Consider the following 17,965-nt stretch of genomic DNA (forward strand, 5'->3'; position numbering starts at 1 on the left):
GCACATTCTAGTGCGCACATAGCCTAATGCGGGCATCACACGAGACTATCTATCGTGCGATGCATCGTTGGGGGTCACGGTTTTTGTGACGCACATCCGGCATCGTTTGTGACGTTGTTCCGTGTGACACCTACGAGCGACGCAAAACGTTTGCAGATCGTGTGCAAATCGTTTATCTGTCACTCATTTTTAAAAAAACGTTTATTTTTCTTTGCGCTGGGTGTTCATCGTACCCGGGGTAGCACACATCGCTTCGTGTGACACCCCGGGAACGATGAACACAGCTTACCTGTGTCCCGCGGCACTCGCCGGCTATGCGGAAGGAAGGAGGTGGGCGGGATGTTTACGTCCCGCTCATCTCCGCCCCTCCGCTTCTATTGGCCGGCCGCTGTGTGACGTCGCTGACACGCCGAACGTCCGTCCCCCTTCAGGAAGAGGATGTTCGCCGCCCACAGCGAGGTCGCTCAGCAGGTATGTGTGACGGCGGTTTAACGACTTTGTGCGACATGGGCAGCGATTTGCCTGTCATGCACAAATGACGGGGGCGGGTACGATCGCTCGTGCAATTGCACGATAGATCGTCCCGTGTGACGCCCGCATTAGGCCCCTTTCACACATCAGTTTTTTACCATCAGTCACAATCCGTCAAATTTTGAAAAAAAAAAACGGATCTGGCGACTGATGTTGCTGGATCCGTTTTTTCTCATCGACTTGTATTAGCGACGGATTGTGACTGATGGACTCACGCTTCATCCGTCGACGGATCCGTTGAAAATTGTTTGTCAGTCGGACATAGACAATGGACAAAGTAACGTTTTTAGTCTAAGTATAAAAAATGGACAGCGACAGATCCGTCGCCATCCGTCGTTTCGTGGAATGGAAGCCTATAGGCGCAGGATCCATCGCAATCCATCAAATGACGGAATCCGGCGATGGATTCCGCTTTTTTTAACTGAGCCTTCTCCAATTATTATTTAGCCCCCAGCTAGTCGGATCCGTCAAAAAACGGATATGTAGCATCAGTTTTGCCACAATCTGCGACCGTCGATAAAACGGATTGTGACTGATGGCAAAAAAACGGATTTTTGTGTACTCACCGTAAAATCGTTTTCTCTTAGCCATCATTGGGGGACACAGGACCATGGGTGTTATGCTGCTCATCCATAGGAGGACACTAAGTAGATGCAAAGATGTTAGCTTCTCCCCTGCAGTATACACCCCCTGGCCCAGCCAGGCTACTTCAGTTTTAGTACACAAGCAGTAGGAGAACAAGTAACAAAAAACATGAGTGAATACTCATAACAAAATAGTACTGAGAGAGAAAAAAAGCTAAGGCCCCACAGGGCAACAGGGAGGGTGCTGTGTCCCCAATGATGGCTAAGAGAAAACGATTTTACGGTGAGTACACAAAAATCCGTTTTTCTCTGACGCCTCATTGGGGGACACAGGACCATGGGACATCCTAAAGCAGTCCCTGGGTGGGTAAACAAACAACGCAACCCAAGGACTAGGAACCAGTCCCAGATAGCCAGGAGCGCCTACTGAGATAGGTGCTCCACTCTCGAATGCAGAATTTTCCTACCTAGGTTCGCCTCAGCCGAAGCCTGGGTATGGACTCGGTAAAGCTTTGAAACAGTATATAGGCAAGACCAGGTCGCAGCCTTACACCCCTGTTTCACTGAAGCATGATGCGTAATGGCCCAAGAGGCGCCAATTGCTCGCGTGGAATAAGTCCGCAGCCCACTAGGAATGGGCTTGAGTTGCGAGCGGTAGACCTCCTGGATCGCAGAGCGAATCCAGCAAACAAGTGTTGCCTATGAAGCTGGGGCTCCTTTCTTAGGCCTTTCAGGAATGACGAACAAGGAGTCCATGTTCCTAAAGGGGCTGTCCTGGGTACGTAATATCTGAGAGCCCTCACAAGGTCTAGCGAATATAGGAACCTTTCCACCCTATGGACTGGGTGTGGACAAAAGGAAGGCAGAACAATGTCCTCGTACATATGAAGCGGAGAAGTAACCTTCGGAAGAAAATCCGGAAGGTGGCGTAGAACCATCTTGTCCTGATGAAAGATCAGAAAGGGTTTGCGGCAAGAGAGTGTTGCCAGTTCCAAAACTTGTCTGGTGGACGTAATCGCCACTAAGAATGTCACCTTCCAGGAGAGAAGAGCAAGAGAAGATTCCTTAAAAGGTTCAAAGGGGGACCCTGGATACCATCCAAAACGAGATTGAGGTCCCATGGGTCCAGCGACCGTATATACAGGGGAACTAGATGGGAAATGCCCTTGAGGAAAGTCTTGACTTGTGGATTGCAAGCTAGGCGGTATTGATAGAATATTGAGACAGATGAAACCTGCCCCTTAAGGGAGGTGAGGGCCAACCCCTTTTGCAACCTGACTGCAAAAAAATCAAGAATTCTGGGGATCGCCAGAGGCATAGGTTGGACAATAGATTCCCTGCACTGGGTAAGGAAAGTTTTCCACATACGGTGATAAATATGGGATGAAGGCCGGCTTTCGGGCACTGTACATGGTGGAGATGACCGTGGGAGAGAATCTCGATCTTGTTAAAGTCTGGGTCTCAATGGCCAAGCCGTAAGCTTCTGGGCTCTGGAGTTCTGATGGGAAATGAGCCCTTGGGTCAGCAGGTCTGGGATGCTTACGAGGCACCATGATCAATTGTACTAATTCGGCATACCAGGCGCACCTGGGCTAGTCTGGTGCTATTAGTATCACAGGGACTCCTTCTGCCTTGATCTTCCTGATTACTTGCAGCAGCAGGGGCAGAGGTGAAAAACATGTAAGGTATACGGAAGCGACTTCAGGAGACTAGAGCATCCACGCCGATGGACTGTGGATCACGTGACCTGGCTAAGAACGCGGGTACCTTTGCGTTCAACCTTGAGGCCATTAGATCCACGTCTGGTGTACCCCAGCGAGTGCAGATGTGTGGGAACACTTCTGGGTGGAGAAAACACTCTCCGGCGGCCAGGCCTTGGCGACTTAGAAGGTCCGCCACCCAGTTCTCTACTCCCGGTATGTGTAACGCTGAAAACACAGACCCCCGTCGATTCGGCCCAGGTGAGGATCCTGAGGACCTTGAAATAAGCTGTCTTGCTTCTGGTACCTCCCTGCCGATTGACCTACGCCACAGCTGTTGCATTGTCCAATTGGACCCGAATCAAACGACCTGCTAGCAGAAGGGGGGAATGACCTGAGCGCGAGAAAGATCACGCTGATTTTCAGGATGATTTCTGGGAAGGGAAGACTCCTGGGACGTCCAACGTCCCCAAGCAGTGTAGAGTCAGTACGCTGCTCCCCAGACTAAGAAGCTGGCATTCGTGGTCAGGAGTAGGCAGTCCACTTGGGGGAGAAAAACTCCCTCTCGATATGGAAGAGGACTGAAGCCACCAGCAAAGCGCATACCTGACTGAAGGTGTCAGGTGAAAAGTTCGTCAAAGGAAAAAAGGGGCTCTTGTGCCAGGCAGCTAGAAGCGCAAGCTGTAGTGGGCGGTGGTGTGGCTAAGAAAGCAGTACTGCCTCTATAGCCGCCACTATCCTACCTAGCACTCTCATACTGAATCGTATGGAGCGAGAGGATTATGTAGAAGACAGTGTACCGCTTGTAGAGCGGTCGCCTTGTCTTGAGGGAGAAATATCAAGCCCCGAAGGGTGTCCAGGGATATGCCCAGGGAGGTGACGGATTTTGACGGGACCGGGGATGATTTGACTGGAGTCAGAAGCCACCCTAAGCGGAATAGGTTGCCCACAGAGATCTGCACGCTGGTTGAGCCCTTGATGAGGAGGTCATCCAAGCAAGGCAGAACAGCCACTCTCCTAGCGTGAAGGGCACTCATGGCGGCCGCCATGACCTTTGTTAAGACCCTTGGTGCTGTGGCAGAGCCGTGGGTAGGGCCACAAATGAAAAAAAAAAAAAAGAAGTCCTGAACAGCGAAGCGGAGGAACTTTTGGTGAACTGGAGCGATGGGTATGTGCAGGTACGTGTCCCTGATAGCTAGGGAGGCAAGGAATTCTCCTTTGACCATAGAGGTAATAATGGACCCTAGGAATTCCATTCTGAATCTCCTTACGTGCACATGTTTGCTCAGGTGTTAGAGGTCCAGGATGGGTCGAACTGACCCGTCCTTTTTTGGGGACCACGAGAGGTTGGAATAGAAGGCCTTGAACCTCTCACCGTCCAGAACCGGTACCATCACTCCCGCCGTTTGGAGGGAGTGGATCGCTGAGGAGAAGGCCTCGTGGTGTTTTGGAGCCTTTGGGGGGTTTGGGAGAAAAGACTGCCCAGGGGATCGGGTCCGGAATTCAATGTGGTAACCAGAAGACACAAGGTATCGCACCCATTTGTGGTCTGAGGCGGCAGCCCAGATGGAGGAGGATGAGACTCCTTGGTCCTTGTCTAGACTGCCAGGACGAGGTGGACTCGGGGAGGGCTGAGAAGGTCGGGCACTGCGTGTCTAGTAAAAAACATCCTGGGCTAGAGTTGGGGGAGTGAGGTACTCTTTTCCTCCCGTGGTGTCAGACAAAAAAAGAGCCTGTCCAGACGATCGGCAAACCATCGGTCTGGAAAGGAGTACTGTGAGAGGCTTCTTAGAGACCGAGTCGGCTCTCCATTATCGTAACCAGAGGGCCTTACGGATGGTTATGGTATTTGAGGCGGCAATAACTGCACAGGTAGCAGCGTCGAGGGAGGCCAGCATGAGGTACTCTGCCGCCGCAGCAATGTGAACTGTTACATCTGTGAGGGTCTGAGGGAAACTGGTAGTCCTGGTGCCTGTGTGACCCACACAGAAGGGGAGAGGCGGAGCGATCGAGCTGCTCCACTTGTCTGTCTGTCGGGTCCTTGAAGGAGGATCCATCAAGTAAAAGACAGGAGGGTCCTTCAGGCAGGTGGAAGCCGGGTGAGGGTCCACCGAGGCCGGATCGGCCCAGCCCTTAGAGACAGCTAAGCTAAAGGGGTACCGGGACTCCACGAGTTTACGGATACCAAAGCGCCGTCCACTTTTTTTTTGAGGTTTCTTCACCCTTTTAAAGGAGACCGCATGGTCAGTAGTAGTGGATGGGAGATCTTCCAGATGCAGAGTTTTGGTTAATTGCTGCAATAAGGGAGTCCATCGCAGCTTGATTGCTCGGGGAGGTTGAAACCAAGGAATCATCCCGGTACAAACATCATTCCCCTTCCTCCGGCTCCTCAGAGACTGCGGAACATATGGGAGAACCCCATCTGTGTATCCCAGAGGGAGAACCATGGGGGTCATGCCCTTTTTCTGATCTGCAACCGGTGAAACAGAGGGCTGATTCTTATCAGGAGGACCCTCTATAGAGGTGTCATCAGGCTGCGTTCTGTCCAGGGCCCCGGAGGGGTGTGAGGACGATGTTGCATAGCCAGCAACAGGTTCTGGGAACTGTGCCCATTCCGGGGGACTGGGAGCCGTAGGCTCTGGGCTGGCAGCGGTTGCTGCGGTGGTGGTGGGGGAGCTACAGGGGCACCGGACTCACAGAAGGAAGAGGTGCTATCATCCCCTAGTAGCTCAGCCTGGCAGGATACATTAAAAAAGTCTTATAGTTGTTGCTGTAGTTGTGCAGGACATAAAACATGTGACTGCAGCCCCTGGCTGATGAGCCACAAACTCTGATTGTAATGAGGGAGCAATGCTCGGCAGACTTAATGTGCAAGTGAGGATATAACTCACCCAGAATGCTGATGGCCCCTCCCCCCCTCCTCCTGCATCCCAGTTCCTGTGGGAAGGAGGAAGCCAGCTCTGAGAGACGCCCACAGGCTCTGATCACAACGAGAGAGCAATGCTCTGCAGAGCTCCTGTGTGAGGAGGGTTACGTGCGCTTTCGTGAGGGGGCATGGCTTATCGCGTGTTGGAGGGGGCGGGGCTTAGCTCTGACAAGAAGGCATGAGAAAATATAATATAAAGAAAATGGTGGGAAAGGACTCCCCTTCCCCCCTCCAGCCCTGCACAACAATGGTGGACAGAAAAAAAACTCTATAAGTGTACCGCAGCTGCGGGTGCACTGAGTCCTGGGGGCTCTCCCCCTCCCCCCACCACAGGTGGAATGCTATGCAGGAGTCTGCAATCAGCCCAATCCAGTCAGTGTGGCCTTTGCTCCAATTCCTGTCAGGGAGCCAGTGTGGGGATTCTGACGCCTGCTGTGCCCAGTCACAGAGCTTATATCAACTCAGAGCCTGCCAGAGGAACTGAGGAAGTTTTTCATTCACCTCAGCTCCTGTGGAGATGGCAGTCTGCTGCCTGGTCACGCTGGTGCAGAGCATGTATCAACTCATAGCCTGCAAGAGGGACTGAGGAAGTTTTTTATCTGCTCTGGAAATCGGAAGGATCTCACCTCTTGTGGAGATGGCAGTCTGACGCTTGCTGCCTGGTCACGCTGGTGCAGAGCGTGTATCAACTCAGAGCCTGCAAGAGGGACTGAGGAACTTTTCATCTGCTCTGGGCTCTGGAAAATCGGTGCCTGTGAGACCCGTTGTCCAGTGAGTAACAGCCCAGGATCCAGCGTCGCAGGAGGGGGTACGTGGAGGCGACACTCTGCGTTCCCACCTGTTGATGGTTTTGGGAAATCGGTCCCCGAAGGAAACCGTTGCCCTCTAAAAACAAAAAATTCTTGCTGCAGTAGTCTGGAGAGATGTGCCTCCTATAGACACTAAGCTAAAACTGAAGTAGCCTGGCTGGGCCAGGGGGTGTATACTGCAGGGGAGGAGCTAACATCTTTGCATCTACTTTGTGTCCTCCTATGGATAAGCAACATAACACCCATGGTCCTGTGTCCCCCAATGAGGCATCAGAGAAAACTAATGTGTGAAAGGGGCCTTATGGGATGGGGAGTGCTTCCAGTTATATAATATACAATAGCAGATCAAATGAGAAAATGTGCATCTGAACCAGTAATAGGATTAACACAAAATATTGATGTTGCAGAATGTGCTGACAGGATTAGATTTGAATAACTGATGATTTACCGTACAAGACGCACCCCCAAATTTGGTGAAGGAAAGAAGGGAATTTTGTTTACTTACCGTAAATTCCTTTTCTTCTAGCTCTAATTGGGAGACCCAGACAATTGGGGTGTATAGGCTATGCCTCCGGAGGCCGCACAAAGTATTACACTCAAAAGTGTTAAGCCCCTCCCCTTCTGCCTATACACTCCCCGTGCTCCCACGGGCTCCTCAGTTTTGGTGCAAAAGCAAGAAGGAGGAAAAAGAATTATAAACTGGTTTAAAGTAACTTCAATCCGAAGGAATATCGGAGAACTGAAACCATTCAACATGAACAACATGTGTACACAAAAAAACAGGGGCGGGTGCTGGGTCTCCCAATTAGAGCTAGAAGAAAAGGAATTTACGGTAAGTAAACAAAATTCCCTTCTTCTTTGTCGCTCTATTGGGAGACCCAGACAATTGGGACGTCCAAAAGCAGTCCCTGGGTGGGTAAAATAATACCTCGTAAGAGAGCCGTAAAACGGCCTCTTCCTACAGGTGGGCAACCGCCGCCTGAAGGACTCGTCTACCTAGGCTGGCATCCGCCGAAGCATAGGTATGCACCTGATAGTGCTTCGTGAAAGTGTGCAGGCTCGACCAGGTACCCGCCTGACACACCTGCTGAGCCGTAGCCTGGTGCCTCAAAGCCCAGGACGCGCCCACGGCTCTGGTAGAATGGGCCTTCAGCCCTGAGGGAACCGGAAGCCCAGCCGAACGGTAAGCTTCGAAAATTGGCTCCTTGATCCACCGAGCCAGGGTTGATTTGGAAGCCTGTGACCCTTTACGCTGGCCAGCGACAAGGACAAAGAGTGCATCCGAGCGGCGCAGGGGCGCCGTACGAGAAATGTAGAGTCTGAGTGCTCTCACCAGATCTAACAAGTGCAAATTCTTTTCACATTGGTGAACTGGATGAGGACAAAAAGAAGGTAAGGAGATATCCTGATTGAGATGAAAGGGGGATACCACCTTAGGGAGAAATTCCGGAACCGGACGCAGAACCACCTTGTCCTGGTGAAACACCAGGAAAGTGGCTTTGCATGACAGCGCTGCTAGCTCAGACACTCTCCTAAGTGAAGTGACTGCAACTAGGAAAACCACTTTCTGCGAAAGGCGTGAGAGAGAAATATCCCTCATTGGCTCGAATGGTGGTTTCTGAAGAACCGTCAGCACCCTGTTCAGATCCCAGGGTTCTAACGGCCGCTTGTATGGAGGGACGATGTGACAAACCCCCTGCAGGAACGTGCGTACCTGTGGAAGTCTGGCTAGGCGCTTCTGGAAAAACACAGAGAGCGCCGAGACTTGTCCCTTAAGGGAGCCGAGCGACAACCCCTTTTCCAGTCCAGATTGAAGGAAGGACAGAAAAGTGGGCAAGGCAAAAGGCCAGGGAGAAATACCCTGAGCAGAGCACCACGACAGGAAAATTTTCCACGTCCTGTGGTAGATCTTGGCGGACGTTGGTTTCCTAGCTTGTCTCATAGTGGCAATGACGTCTTGAGATAACCCTGAAGACGCTAGGATCCAGGACTCAATGGCCACACAGTCAGGTTGAGGGCCGCAGAATTCAGATGGAAAAACGGCCCTTGAGATAGCAAGTCTGGTCGGTCTGGTAGTGCCCACGGTTGGCCGACCGTGAGATGCCACAGATCCGGGTACCACGACCGCCTCGGCCAGTCTGGAGCGACGAGGATGACGCGGCGGCAGTCGGCCCTGATCTTGCGTAACACTCTGGGCAACAGTGCCAGCGGAGGAAACACATAAGGGAGCTGAAACTGCGACCAATCCTGAACTAAGGCGTCTGCCGCCAGAGCTCTGGGATCTTGAGACCGTGCCATGAACGCTGGTACCTTGTTGTTGTGCCGGGACGCCATGAGATCGACGTCCGGCACCCCCCAGCGGCAACAGATCTCCTGATACACGTCCGGGTGAAGGGACCATTCCCCTGCGTCCATGCCCTGGCGACTGAGATAATCTGCTTCCCAGTTTTCCACGCTTGGAATGTGAACTGCGGAGATGGTGGAGGCCGTGGCTTCCACCCACAGTAGAATCCGCCGGACTTCCTGGAAGACTTGCCGACTGCGTGTGCCGCCTTGGTGGTTGATGTATGCCACCGCTGTGGAATTGTCTGACTGAATTCTGATCTGCTTGCCTTCCAGCCACTGCTGAAACGCTTTCAGGGCAAGATACACTGCCCGTATTTCCAGAACATTGATCTGAAGCGAGGACTCTTGCTGGGTCCACGTACCCTGAGCCCTGTGGTGGAGAAAAACCGCTCCCCACCCTGACAGACTCGCGTCCGTCGTGACCACCTCCCAGGATGGGGGTAGGAAGGATTTCCCTTTCGATAATGAAGTGGGAAGAAGCCACCACCGAAGGGAAGCTTTGGTCGCTTGCGAGAGGGAGACGTTCCTGTCGAGGGACGTCGGCTTCCTGTCCCATTTGCGAAGGATGTCCCATTGAAGAGGACGCAGGTGAAACTGCGCGAAAGGAACTGCCTCCATTGCTGCCACCATCTTCCCCAGGAAGTGCATGAGGCGTCTCAAGGTGTGTGACCGACCTTGAAGGAGAGATTGTACCCCTGTCTGTAGTGACCGCTGCTTGATCAGCGGAAGCTTCACTATGGCTGAGAGGGTATGAAACTCCATGCCAAGGTATGTCAGCGATTGGGCCGGTGTCAGATTTGACTTTGGAAAATTGATGATCCACCCGAAACTCTGGAGAGTCTCCAGGGTAGCGTCGAGGCTGTGTTGGCATGCCTCTAGAGAGGGTGCCTTGATCAACAGATCGTCCAAGTACGGGATCACCGAGTGACCCTGAGAGTGGAGGACCGCTACTACAGTAGCCATAACCTTGGTGAAAACCCGTGGGGCTGTTGCCAGGCCGAACGGCAGTGCAGGTGTTCGTTCCCTATGGCGAAGCGCAAGAAGCGCTGGTGCTCTGGAGCAATCGGTACGTGGAGATAAGCATCCTTGATATCGATCGATGCAAGGAAATCTCCCTGGGACATTGAGGCGATGACGGAGCGGAGGGATTCCATCCGGAACCGCCTGGTCTTTACGTGTTTGTTGAGAAGTTTCAGGTCCAGGACAGGTCGAAAAGACCCGTCCTTCTTTGGGACCACAAACAAGTTGGAGTAAAAACCGTGGCCCTGTTGCTGAAGAGGAACAGGGACCACCACTCCTTCTGCCTTCAGAATGCCCAGCGCCTGCAGAAGAGCCTCGGCTCGCTCGGGAGGCGGGGATGACCTGAAGAATCGAGTCGGGGGACGAGAGGTGAACTCTATCTTGTAACCGTGAGACAGAATGTCTCTCACCCAGCGGTCTTTTATTCGTGGCAGCCAGGTGTTGCAAAAGCGGGAGAGCCTGCCACCGACCGAGGATGCGGAATGAGGAGGTCGAAAGTCATGAGGAAGCCGCTTTGTTAGCTGCCCCTCCGGTGGTCTTTTTAGGACGTGACTTAGACCGCCATGCATCAGAGTTCCTTTGCTCTTTCTGAGGCCTTTTGGACGAGGAGAATTGGGACCTGCCCGCGCCCCGAAAGGACCGAAACCTCGACTGCCCTCTCCTCTGTTGGGGTATGTTCGGTTTGGGCTGGGGTAAGGATGTATCCTTTCCCTTGGATTGTTTGATGATTTCATCCAAACGCTCGCCAAACAATCTGTCGCCAGAAATTGGCAAACTGGTTAAGCGCTTTTTGGAAGCAGAATCTGCCTTCCATTCCCGTAGCCACAAGGCCCTGCGGAGTACCACCGAATTGGCGGCTGCCACCGCCGTACGGCTCGCAGAGTCCAGGACAGCATTAATAGCGTAAGACGCAAATGCCGAGGTCTGAGTGGTAATGGACGCCACTTGTGGCGCGGACGTGCATGTGGCTGCTTCAATTTGCGTTTGACCTGCTGAGATAGCTTGTAGCGCCCATACGGCTGCGAATGCTGGGGCAAAAGAAGCGCCGATCGCTTCATAGATGGATTTCAACCAGAGCTCCATCTGCCTGTCAGTGGCATCCTTGAGTGAAGCCCCATCTTCCACTGCAAGTATGGATCTAGCCGCCAGTCTGGAGATTGGAGGATCCACTTTGGGACACTGAGTCCAACCTTTAACCACGTCAGGTGGAAAGGGATAACATGTATCCTTAAGGCGCTTAGAAAAACGCTTATCTGGACAAGCATGGTGATTCTGGACTGCCTCTCTGAAATTGGAGTGGTCCAGAAACATACTCGGTGTACGCTTGGGGAACCTGAACCGGAATTTCTCCTGCTGAGAAGCCGACTCCTCTGCTGGAGGGACTGAGGGAGAAATATCCAGCATTTGATTGATGGATGCAATAAGATCATTCACTATGGCGTCCCCGTCTGGAGTATTAAGATTGAGAGCGCCCTCAGGATCAGAATCCTGATCAGCTACCTCCGCTTCATCAACTCGAGATTCCCCTCGCTGAGACCCTGAACAATATGATGATGTCGAGGGAAAATCTAAGCGAGCTCGCTTAGTCGGTCTGGGTCTGGGGTCTGTGTCAGAACCCTCAGCCTGGGATCTATGAGATACCCCGGGAGGACATTGTTGGTCCAACTGAGGGGGGCCAGGGAACAAAGATTCAACAGAGTCCCTGTGCTGAGATACCGGCCTGTACTGCAAGGCTTCTAGTATCTTAGCCATAGTCTCAGAGAGGTTTGCAAACTCTGTCCCCGTCACCTGGACATTGTCAGCAGGTGGCTCCCCCTGGGCCCCTCTTAGCAGAGGCTCTGGCTGAGTAAGTGTCACAGGGCCCGAGCACTGTATACAATGAGGGTCAGTGGAACCTGCCGTTAGCGGGGTCGTACATGCGGCGCAGGCAGCATAATAAGCCTGTGTTTTGGCACCCCTGCCTTTTGTGGGCGCCATGCTATTATCTTCCCTGAGCAACACAATAGGGTATATAGCCAGAAATCAACTGTGCACTATACAGTGTAAAATAAACATATAATGTTACACTACTGCACAATGGGGCTAGCACCACAGGTGCTGCTTACCACCCGCTTAAAGCGGTTGTGATGCCACCAGAGTCCCTGCCTGGGTCTCCCAGATTTTGTCCCCCTCTGCAGCGTCCGAGGAGCTGACAGGAATGCGTCCTGAGGAGAGGAGGGAGCCGTGGGCGTGACCCAGAAAGAGCGGGAACTGGTGCCTGCACTGTGCACAGTGAGGGGATTGGAGTATGCAAAGCATGCTCCAGCCCTCAGTGCTGCTCGTTCTGTGCAGCGTCCCGCCCTTCCCCTGCCTGTCAGGGCTATGGGCGGGAGGAAAGGAAACTAGGCCGCAAAAAGCCGGGGACTCTAGTAATAAACGCGGCCGCCGTAAAAGCGCGGCCGGCGTGGAAGTCCCCGGCGCACTACAAGTCCCAGCCGCGCCGCAGTGTTTCCAAGGCAGCGGAGGTCAATGCGGCAGTCCCTATACATAAACACACTCAGCAACGCTGAGTGTGTAATGGCACATATTAACCTGGTCAGCGCCGCGGTCCCCGGTGCACTAGCACACCCAGCAAAGCTGGAGTGTTGCTGTGCGCGGTCCCCACGGGGACACAGAGTACCTCCAAGTAGCAGGGCCATGTCCCTGAACGATACCCGGCTCCTATCCAGCAGGCTCCACAGGAGTTGTGGATGAAGCACGGTCTCATGTGCCTGGAGACCGATAGGATACCACTTCCACCAGAACCCTGAGGGGGATGGGGAAGGAAAACAGCATGTGGGCTCCAGCCTCCGTACCCGCAATGGATACCTCAACCTTACAACACCACCGACAAGAGTGGGGTGAGAAGGGAGCATGCTGGGGGCCCTATATGGGCCCACTTTTCTTCCATCCGACATGGTCAGCAGTGGCGGCTGACCAATCTGTGGAGCTGTGCGTGCGTGTCTGACCTCCTTCGCACAAAGCAAAAAACTGAGGAGCCCGTGGGAGCACGGGGAGTGTATAGGCAGAAGGGGAGGGGCTTAACACTTTTGAGTGTAATACTTTGTGCGGCCTCCGGAGGCATAGCCTATACACCCCAATTGTCTGGGTCTCCCAATAGAGCGACAAAGAAAGAGAATTTTTTTTTTAATGTTAAATGGGGTCCATCTTATAATGCCAGTGTCCGTCTAACAAATCATATAGGGTATATGTCCCTCATAGCCCCCTCATCCTAAAATTAGCCCCCCCTAACCTGGATATGGCCCCCTTATATTGAATATAGCCCTCTTGTGGTGGGACATGTCCCCCTGTGCTGCCCATGGCCCCTATAGATGGCACACCTCCCCTGTGTTTGATATGGCCCCCATACTGCTGCCCATGGCCCCTATAGATGGCACACCTCCCCTGTGTTTGATATGGCCCCCATACTGCTGCCCATGGCCACTATAGATCGCACATCTCCCCTGTGTTAAATATGCCCCCCATACTGCTGCCCATAATAAAATAAAACACTCTTTCCTTACCTTCTCAGCGCTGTAATCCCTGTGTTTCCCTCCGTGGGGTTGAGCTCCTCCTCCACTTCCTGGTTCTTGCTGCAGGTCATGTGATTGGCACGGCAGAGTGATATCATCTCTGCGTGCCTTATCACAGACAGCAGCAGCAGAGACACCGGGAGATCAGCGCTGGAGGTAAGTAAAGCTTTTTTTATTTTACTATGGGCAGCAGTATGGGGGCCATATCTAACACAAGGGGGATCATGTGCGATCAAAGGGAGCACAGGCAGATATAATATGCCCTGCTGCCCCAGCCCATCAGCGCGATGCGGTTTCAGCACCACGCTGATGGACAGCGGCTGTGCATATTATATGAGCGGGAGCAGGAGATGTAACGCTGCCGCCCGCAGCTTTCACCTGACCCCAGCACCGCTCCAGAGCCGACCCTACAGTATATATATATATATGTACACCCCCCCGTATATTCGGTTTATAAGACGCACCCCCTACTTTCCCCCAAAATTTGGGGGAACAAAAATGCGTCTTATAAAGCAAAAAATACGGTATTTATTTTTTGTTCAAGAAATAAATGTGGATGTTCATGGAAAAATACAAGACATCCCCTGAAAATAAGCCCTAGTACATATTTAGGAGAAAAAACAATATTAAGACCCTGTCTTATTTTCAGGGAAACATGGTAAAAGGTGTAATAATAATGATAATATTAGCAAATACCTCAAATTAGAAAAGTAGTATAGTTCTCCTGATATAGCCATGTCTCTTACCTCATGTGCAGGGCATTGCAGCTCAGCTATCTATGGTTACGTTCACTGATATAGTGACAGTTTAGTTAGTTGTTCGTAGCCATAACCATAGATAACTCTGGTTTGATGTAGTTATAATTTCCTACCACACACAGCATTTTTGATTTAGCCCAGAAAGTTCTCCTTTGGTCTCATCTTACCAAAAAACCTTCTTCCACATACCAGCTGTGTCTCCTACATGGCTTTTTACAAAATATAATATTTATATAATATAATATTTATAAAACCTTGTAAAATGTCATTTACACTTCAAAACTACTTGCTACTTCGTGTTGGTATAGCACATAAAATCCCAATAAATAAAATACATTTAAGTTTGTGGGTGTAACGTGAAAAAAATGTGGTATGAATAGTTTTGCAAGGCACTGTATATTCATTTGTGATCCTAGCTAACAACCAAGCAAATAATATACAGAACTCGATGAGGACATACATCATCAGCATTAGGAATTGTTGCTGACACTGCCACAAAGCGCATGGGCAGAAACTTTCCAGCGTTTGATGCTGCACGAGAAAGGGAGGTGTGCATAGTTTTCATTCTGCTGACAACAACTTCAAGAGTTGCTCCTCGGCTTTCGTCTTTCACTGTGTGCACCTGTACAAAAAATATCATGTAAATCAGATTATGTGCATCTACTATGAGTGAATTATTCTCTAACTTACAGACCGAAATACATTTCAGAGGCTTAGTTATCAAGCTCTGTGTTATCCTGTATTTTGTTTTCACGAACTTTTGATGGTGAAATCTTATGTTGTTCTATAGTGAATTGGCATTGTGATCTGGTATTTTAATACAGCCAGTGATATTATTAAAGGGGTAGTCCACTACTTTGACATTGATGACCTATTCTTACGATAGGTCAGCAATGTCTGATCGGCCAGGGTCCGACACGCCGCACCCCTGACGATCAGCTGATATCAGTTCCAGCGGTGGCAGCAGGTGGCCGTAAATTCCCCATTCTGGGGTTGCACCATCTTTTGATAGTGGCCAGTAATGCACATCCACCTCCCATTCTAATCAATAGGAGGCAGATGTTTAGTACCTGACCATGGCCACTATCAGAAGATGAAGCAGTTCCGTAACTGAGCATTTCCAGCCACCTGCTGGAGGTGCGGCATGACGGACCCCAGCCATTCAGACATTGATGACCTATCCTAAGGATAGACCAGTCAGTCAAAGTAGTGGACAACATCTTTTAATGAGAACATATTGTAATCAAATTGTCATTAAATATAAAACAAGACTATATCCTTCAGATACTTTTATGTCACGTTACTTTAAAACAATATACATTTATTTATATATGATCTCCTATTGAAAGGTTGCAAATAGCCAACTGACTCTTCTGCTATTCTTAGTTAGGAAGTCAATTAGTGCTAGAGATGAGCAATATTTTAATATACTAAACAAAAATATAAACACAACAATTTTGTTTTAAATGAGTTCAACTCTAAGATCTAAGACTTTTTCTATGTATACAAAATGCCTTTTTTTCTAAATATTGTTCACAAATTTGTCTAAATCTGTTAATGATCACTTCTCCTTTGCCGTGATAACCCATAAACTTCACAGGTGTGGCATGTCGAGATGCTGATTAGACAATATTATTGCACAGGTGTGCCTTAGGCTGGCCACAATAAAAGACCACTCAAAAATGTGCAGTTTTATCACACAGCACAATGCCACACATGTCGCAAATTTTGAGGTCGTGTGCAATTGACATTCTGACTGCAGGAATGTCTACAGAAGTTAGTGCCCACGAATTGAATGTTCATTTCTCTACCATAAGCCATCTCCAAAGGCGTTTCAGAGAATTTGGCAGTACATCCAACCAGCCTCACAACCAGGTGGTCAGCCTACTCGTCGCCGGGCCATTTTGGGTCATGTCAGGCGTTGTCACGGGGTGGCCTTGCCCGGTACCATTGCCCCAAGGCGTACAGTTAAATGGTGGGGGAAGTGTGGTATTAGGAAAAGTTTGTCGTGATGCCACCTGTGGTATGCAGCCAGTAGTAGCCGCTGCTGCGAGGTTCCTCTGCGGGGCAGGTGTTGAGGCAGCCGGGATGGTGTCGCTCCCCACAGGCGGAGCGGGCCCTGGGTGGATGATGAGGGTAGTAATGGCCGTTGGCGCCTAAGTGCTGGGCAGCGGCGCCGGTAAGGACGAGCCAACACAGTCTCTGCAGTTTCAGGGTGTAGTTTAATCACAACTTCAACTGCCAGCCTGGTCACTGCCATGATGGGCTCAAGTCAATCCCAGATCTGGTAAGGGGTCACCACCGGTCTTTTCAGAGAGAAGGAGTGAGAGTCCTATTTTTAGGGAGTCCCCCTCCGCAGTTAGGTACCCTGGCTGAGTTCCCGCTCCAAGCCACAGGGCCCAGTAAAGTCCAAGTCTTCCTGATATGTGTTGCCAAAACTATGGTCCTGACGGGTCTCCTCTTGATTCGCGTGTGTGATGCCTATTTCTACTCCAAGTGGAACCCGCCCCTCCAGGTGTCTGGCTTCAGTGACCGAGAAGTCCATGTTCGTATGGCCACCCCCTTGCCTACCCTGAGCCAACCCACTCTGTGTGAAGGCTCCTGAGCTGTGTGTAGAGTATGTGAGTGTGGAACACCGGTGATTAACCCCCTCCTTACCTGAGATAGATACCGCACCCTAATTGGAGTGCAGTACCCTGTGGCAACCAGAGCCTCAGGGGTGCCACATATACTCAAAAAAATTCTGCACAAACTGTCAGAAATTGTCTCAAAGAAGCTCCTCTGCTGCTCGTCGTCCTCATTGGAATCTCCACCTGACTGCATTTTGGTTTTCGTAACCGACTTGAGTGGGCAAATGCTCACATTCAATAGCGTATGTCACGTTGGACAGTTGTTCTCTTCATGAATCTCTGTTTTCATTGTACAAGGCAGATGGCAGGCTGCATGTATGGCGTCGTGTGGGTGAGCAGGTTTCTGATGTCAACGATGTGAAAACAGTGGCTCGTTGTGGCGGTGGGCAGGTGTAATTTATGGACAATAAACAATGTCTATTTTATTGAGGCCATTTTGAATACAGAGATACTGTGACAAGATTCAATGGCCCATTGTTGTTATTCATCCACAACCATCACCTCATGTTGCAGCATGATAATGCACAATTCCTGGAAGCTGAAAACATCCCAGTTCTTGTATGGTCAGAATACTCACCAGATGTGTCACCCATTGAGCATGTTTATGATGCTCTAGACCAGCATGTATGACAGCGTGTTCAAGATTAAAGAGGGCTTTACACGTTACGATATATCTAGCGAGATGTCGGAGGGGTCACATCGTAAGTGACGCACATCCGGCATCGATAGGGATATCGTAGCGTGTGACAGCTATGAACAAGCAGAAATACTCACCTTCTCGTTCATCGCTGACACGTCGCTCATTTTCTAAAAATCGCACGTCCTGTTGTTCATCGAATCGGGGCAGCACACATCGCTCTGTGTAACACCCCGGGAACGATGAACACAGCTTACCTGCATCCCGCTGGCAATGCGGAAGGAAGGAGGTGGGCGGGATGTTTACGTCCCGCTCATCTCCGCCCCTCCGCTTCTATTGGCCGGCCGCTGTGTGACGTCGCTGTGACGCCGAATGTCACTCCCCCTTCAGGAAGAGGATGTTCGCCGCCCATAGCGAGGTCGTTCGGAAGGTAAGTACATGTGACGGGGGGTTACAACATTGTGTGACACGGG

At 51.0% G+C, this 17,965-nt stretch overlaps 1 protein-coding gene across 2 annotated transcripts in view; it reads right to left on the reverse strand.

Moving 5' to 3' along the window:
* The window catches only part of HFM1 (helicase for meiosis 1), a 276,350-nt gene that overhangs the window by 163,723 nt on the left and 94,662 nt on the right, over nucleotides 1–17,965 (reverse strand). For both annotated transcript variants that reach the window (XM_075321028.1, XM_075321027.1), the window contains exon 10: nucleotides 14,686–14,847. In XM_075321028.1, the coding sequence (XP_075177143.1) occupies nucleotides 14,686–14,847 (162 nt within the window). The remainder of the gene's footprint in view (nucleotides 1–14,685; nucleotides 14,848–17,965) is intronic.

Source organism: Anomaloglossus baeobatrachus, chromosome 8, assembly GCF_048569485.1.
Source record: "Anomaloglossus baeobatrachus isolate aAnoBae1 chromosome 8, aAnoBae1.hap1, whole genome shotgun sequence".
Taxonomy (NCBI): domain Eukaryota; kingdom Metazoa; phylum Chordata; class Amphibia; order Anura; family Aromobatidae; genus Anomaloglossus; species Anomaloglossus baeobatrachus.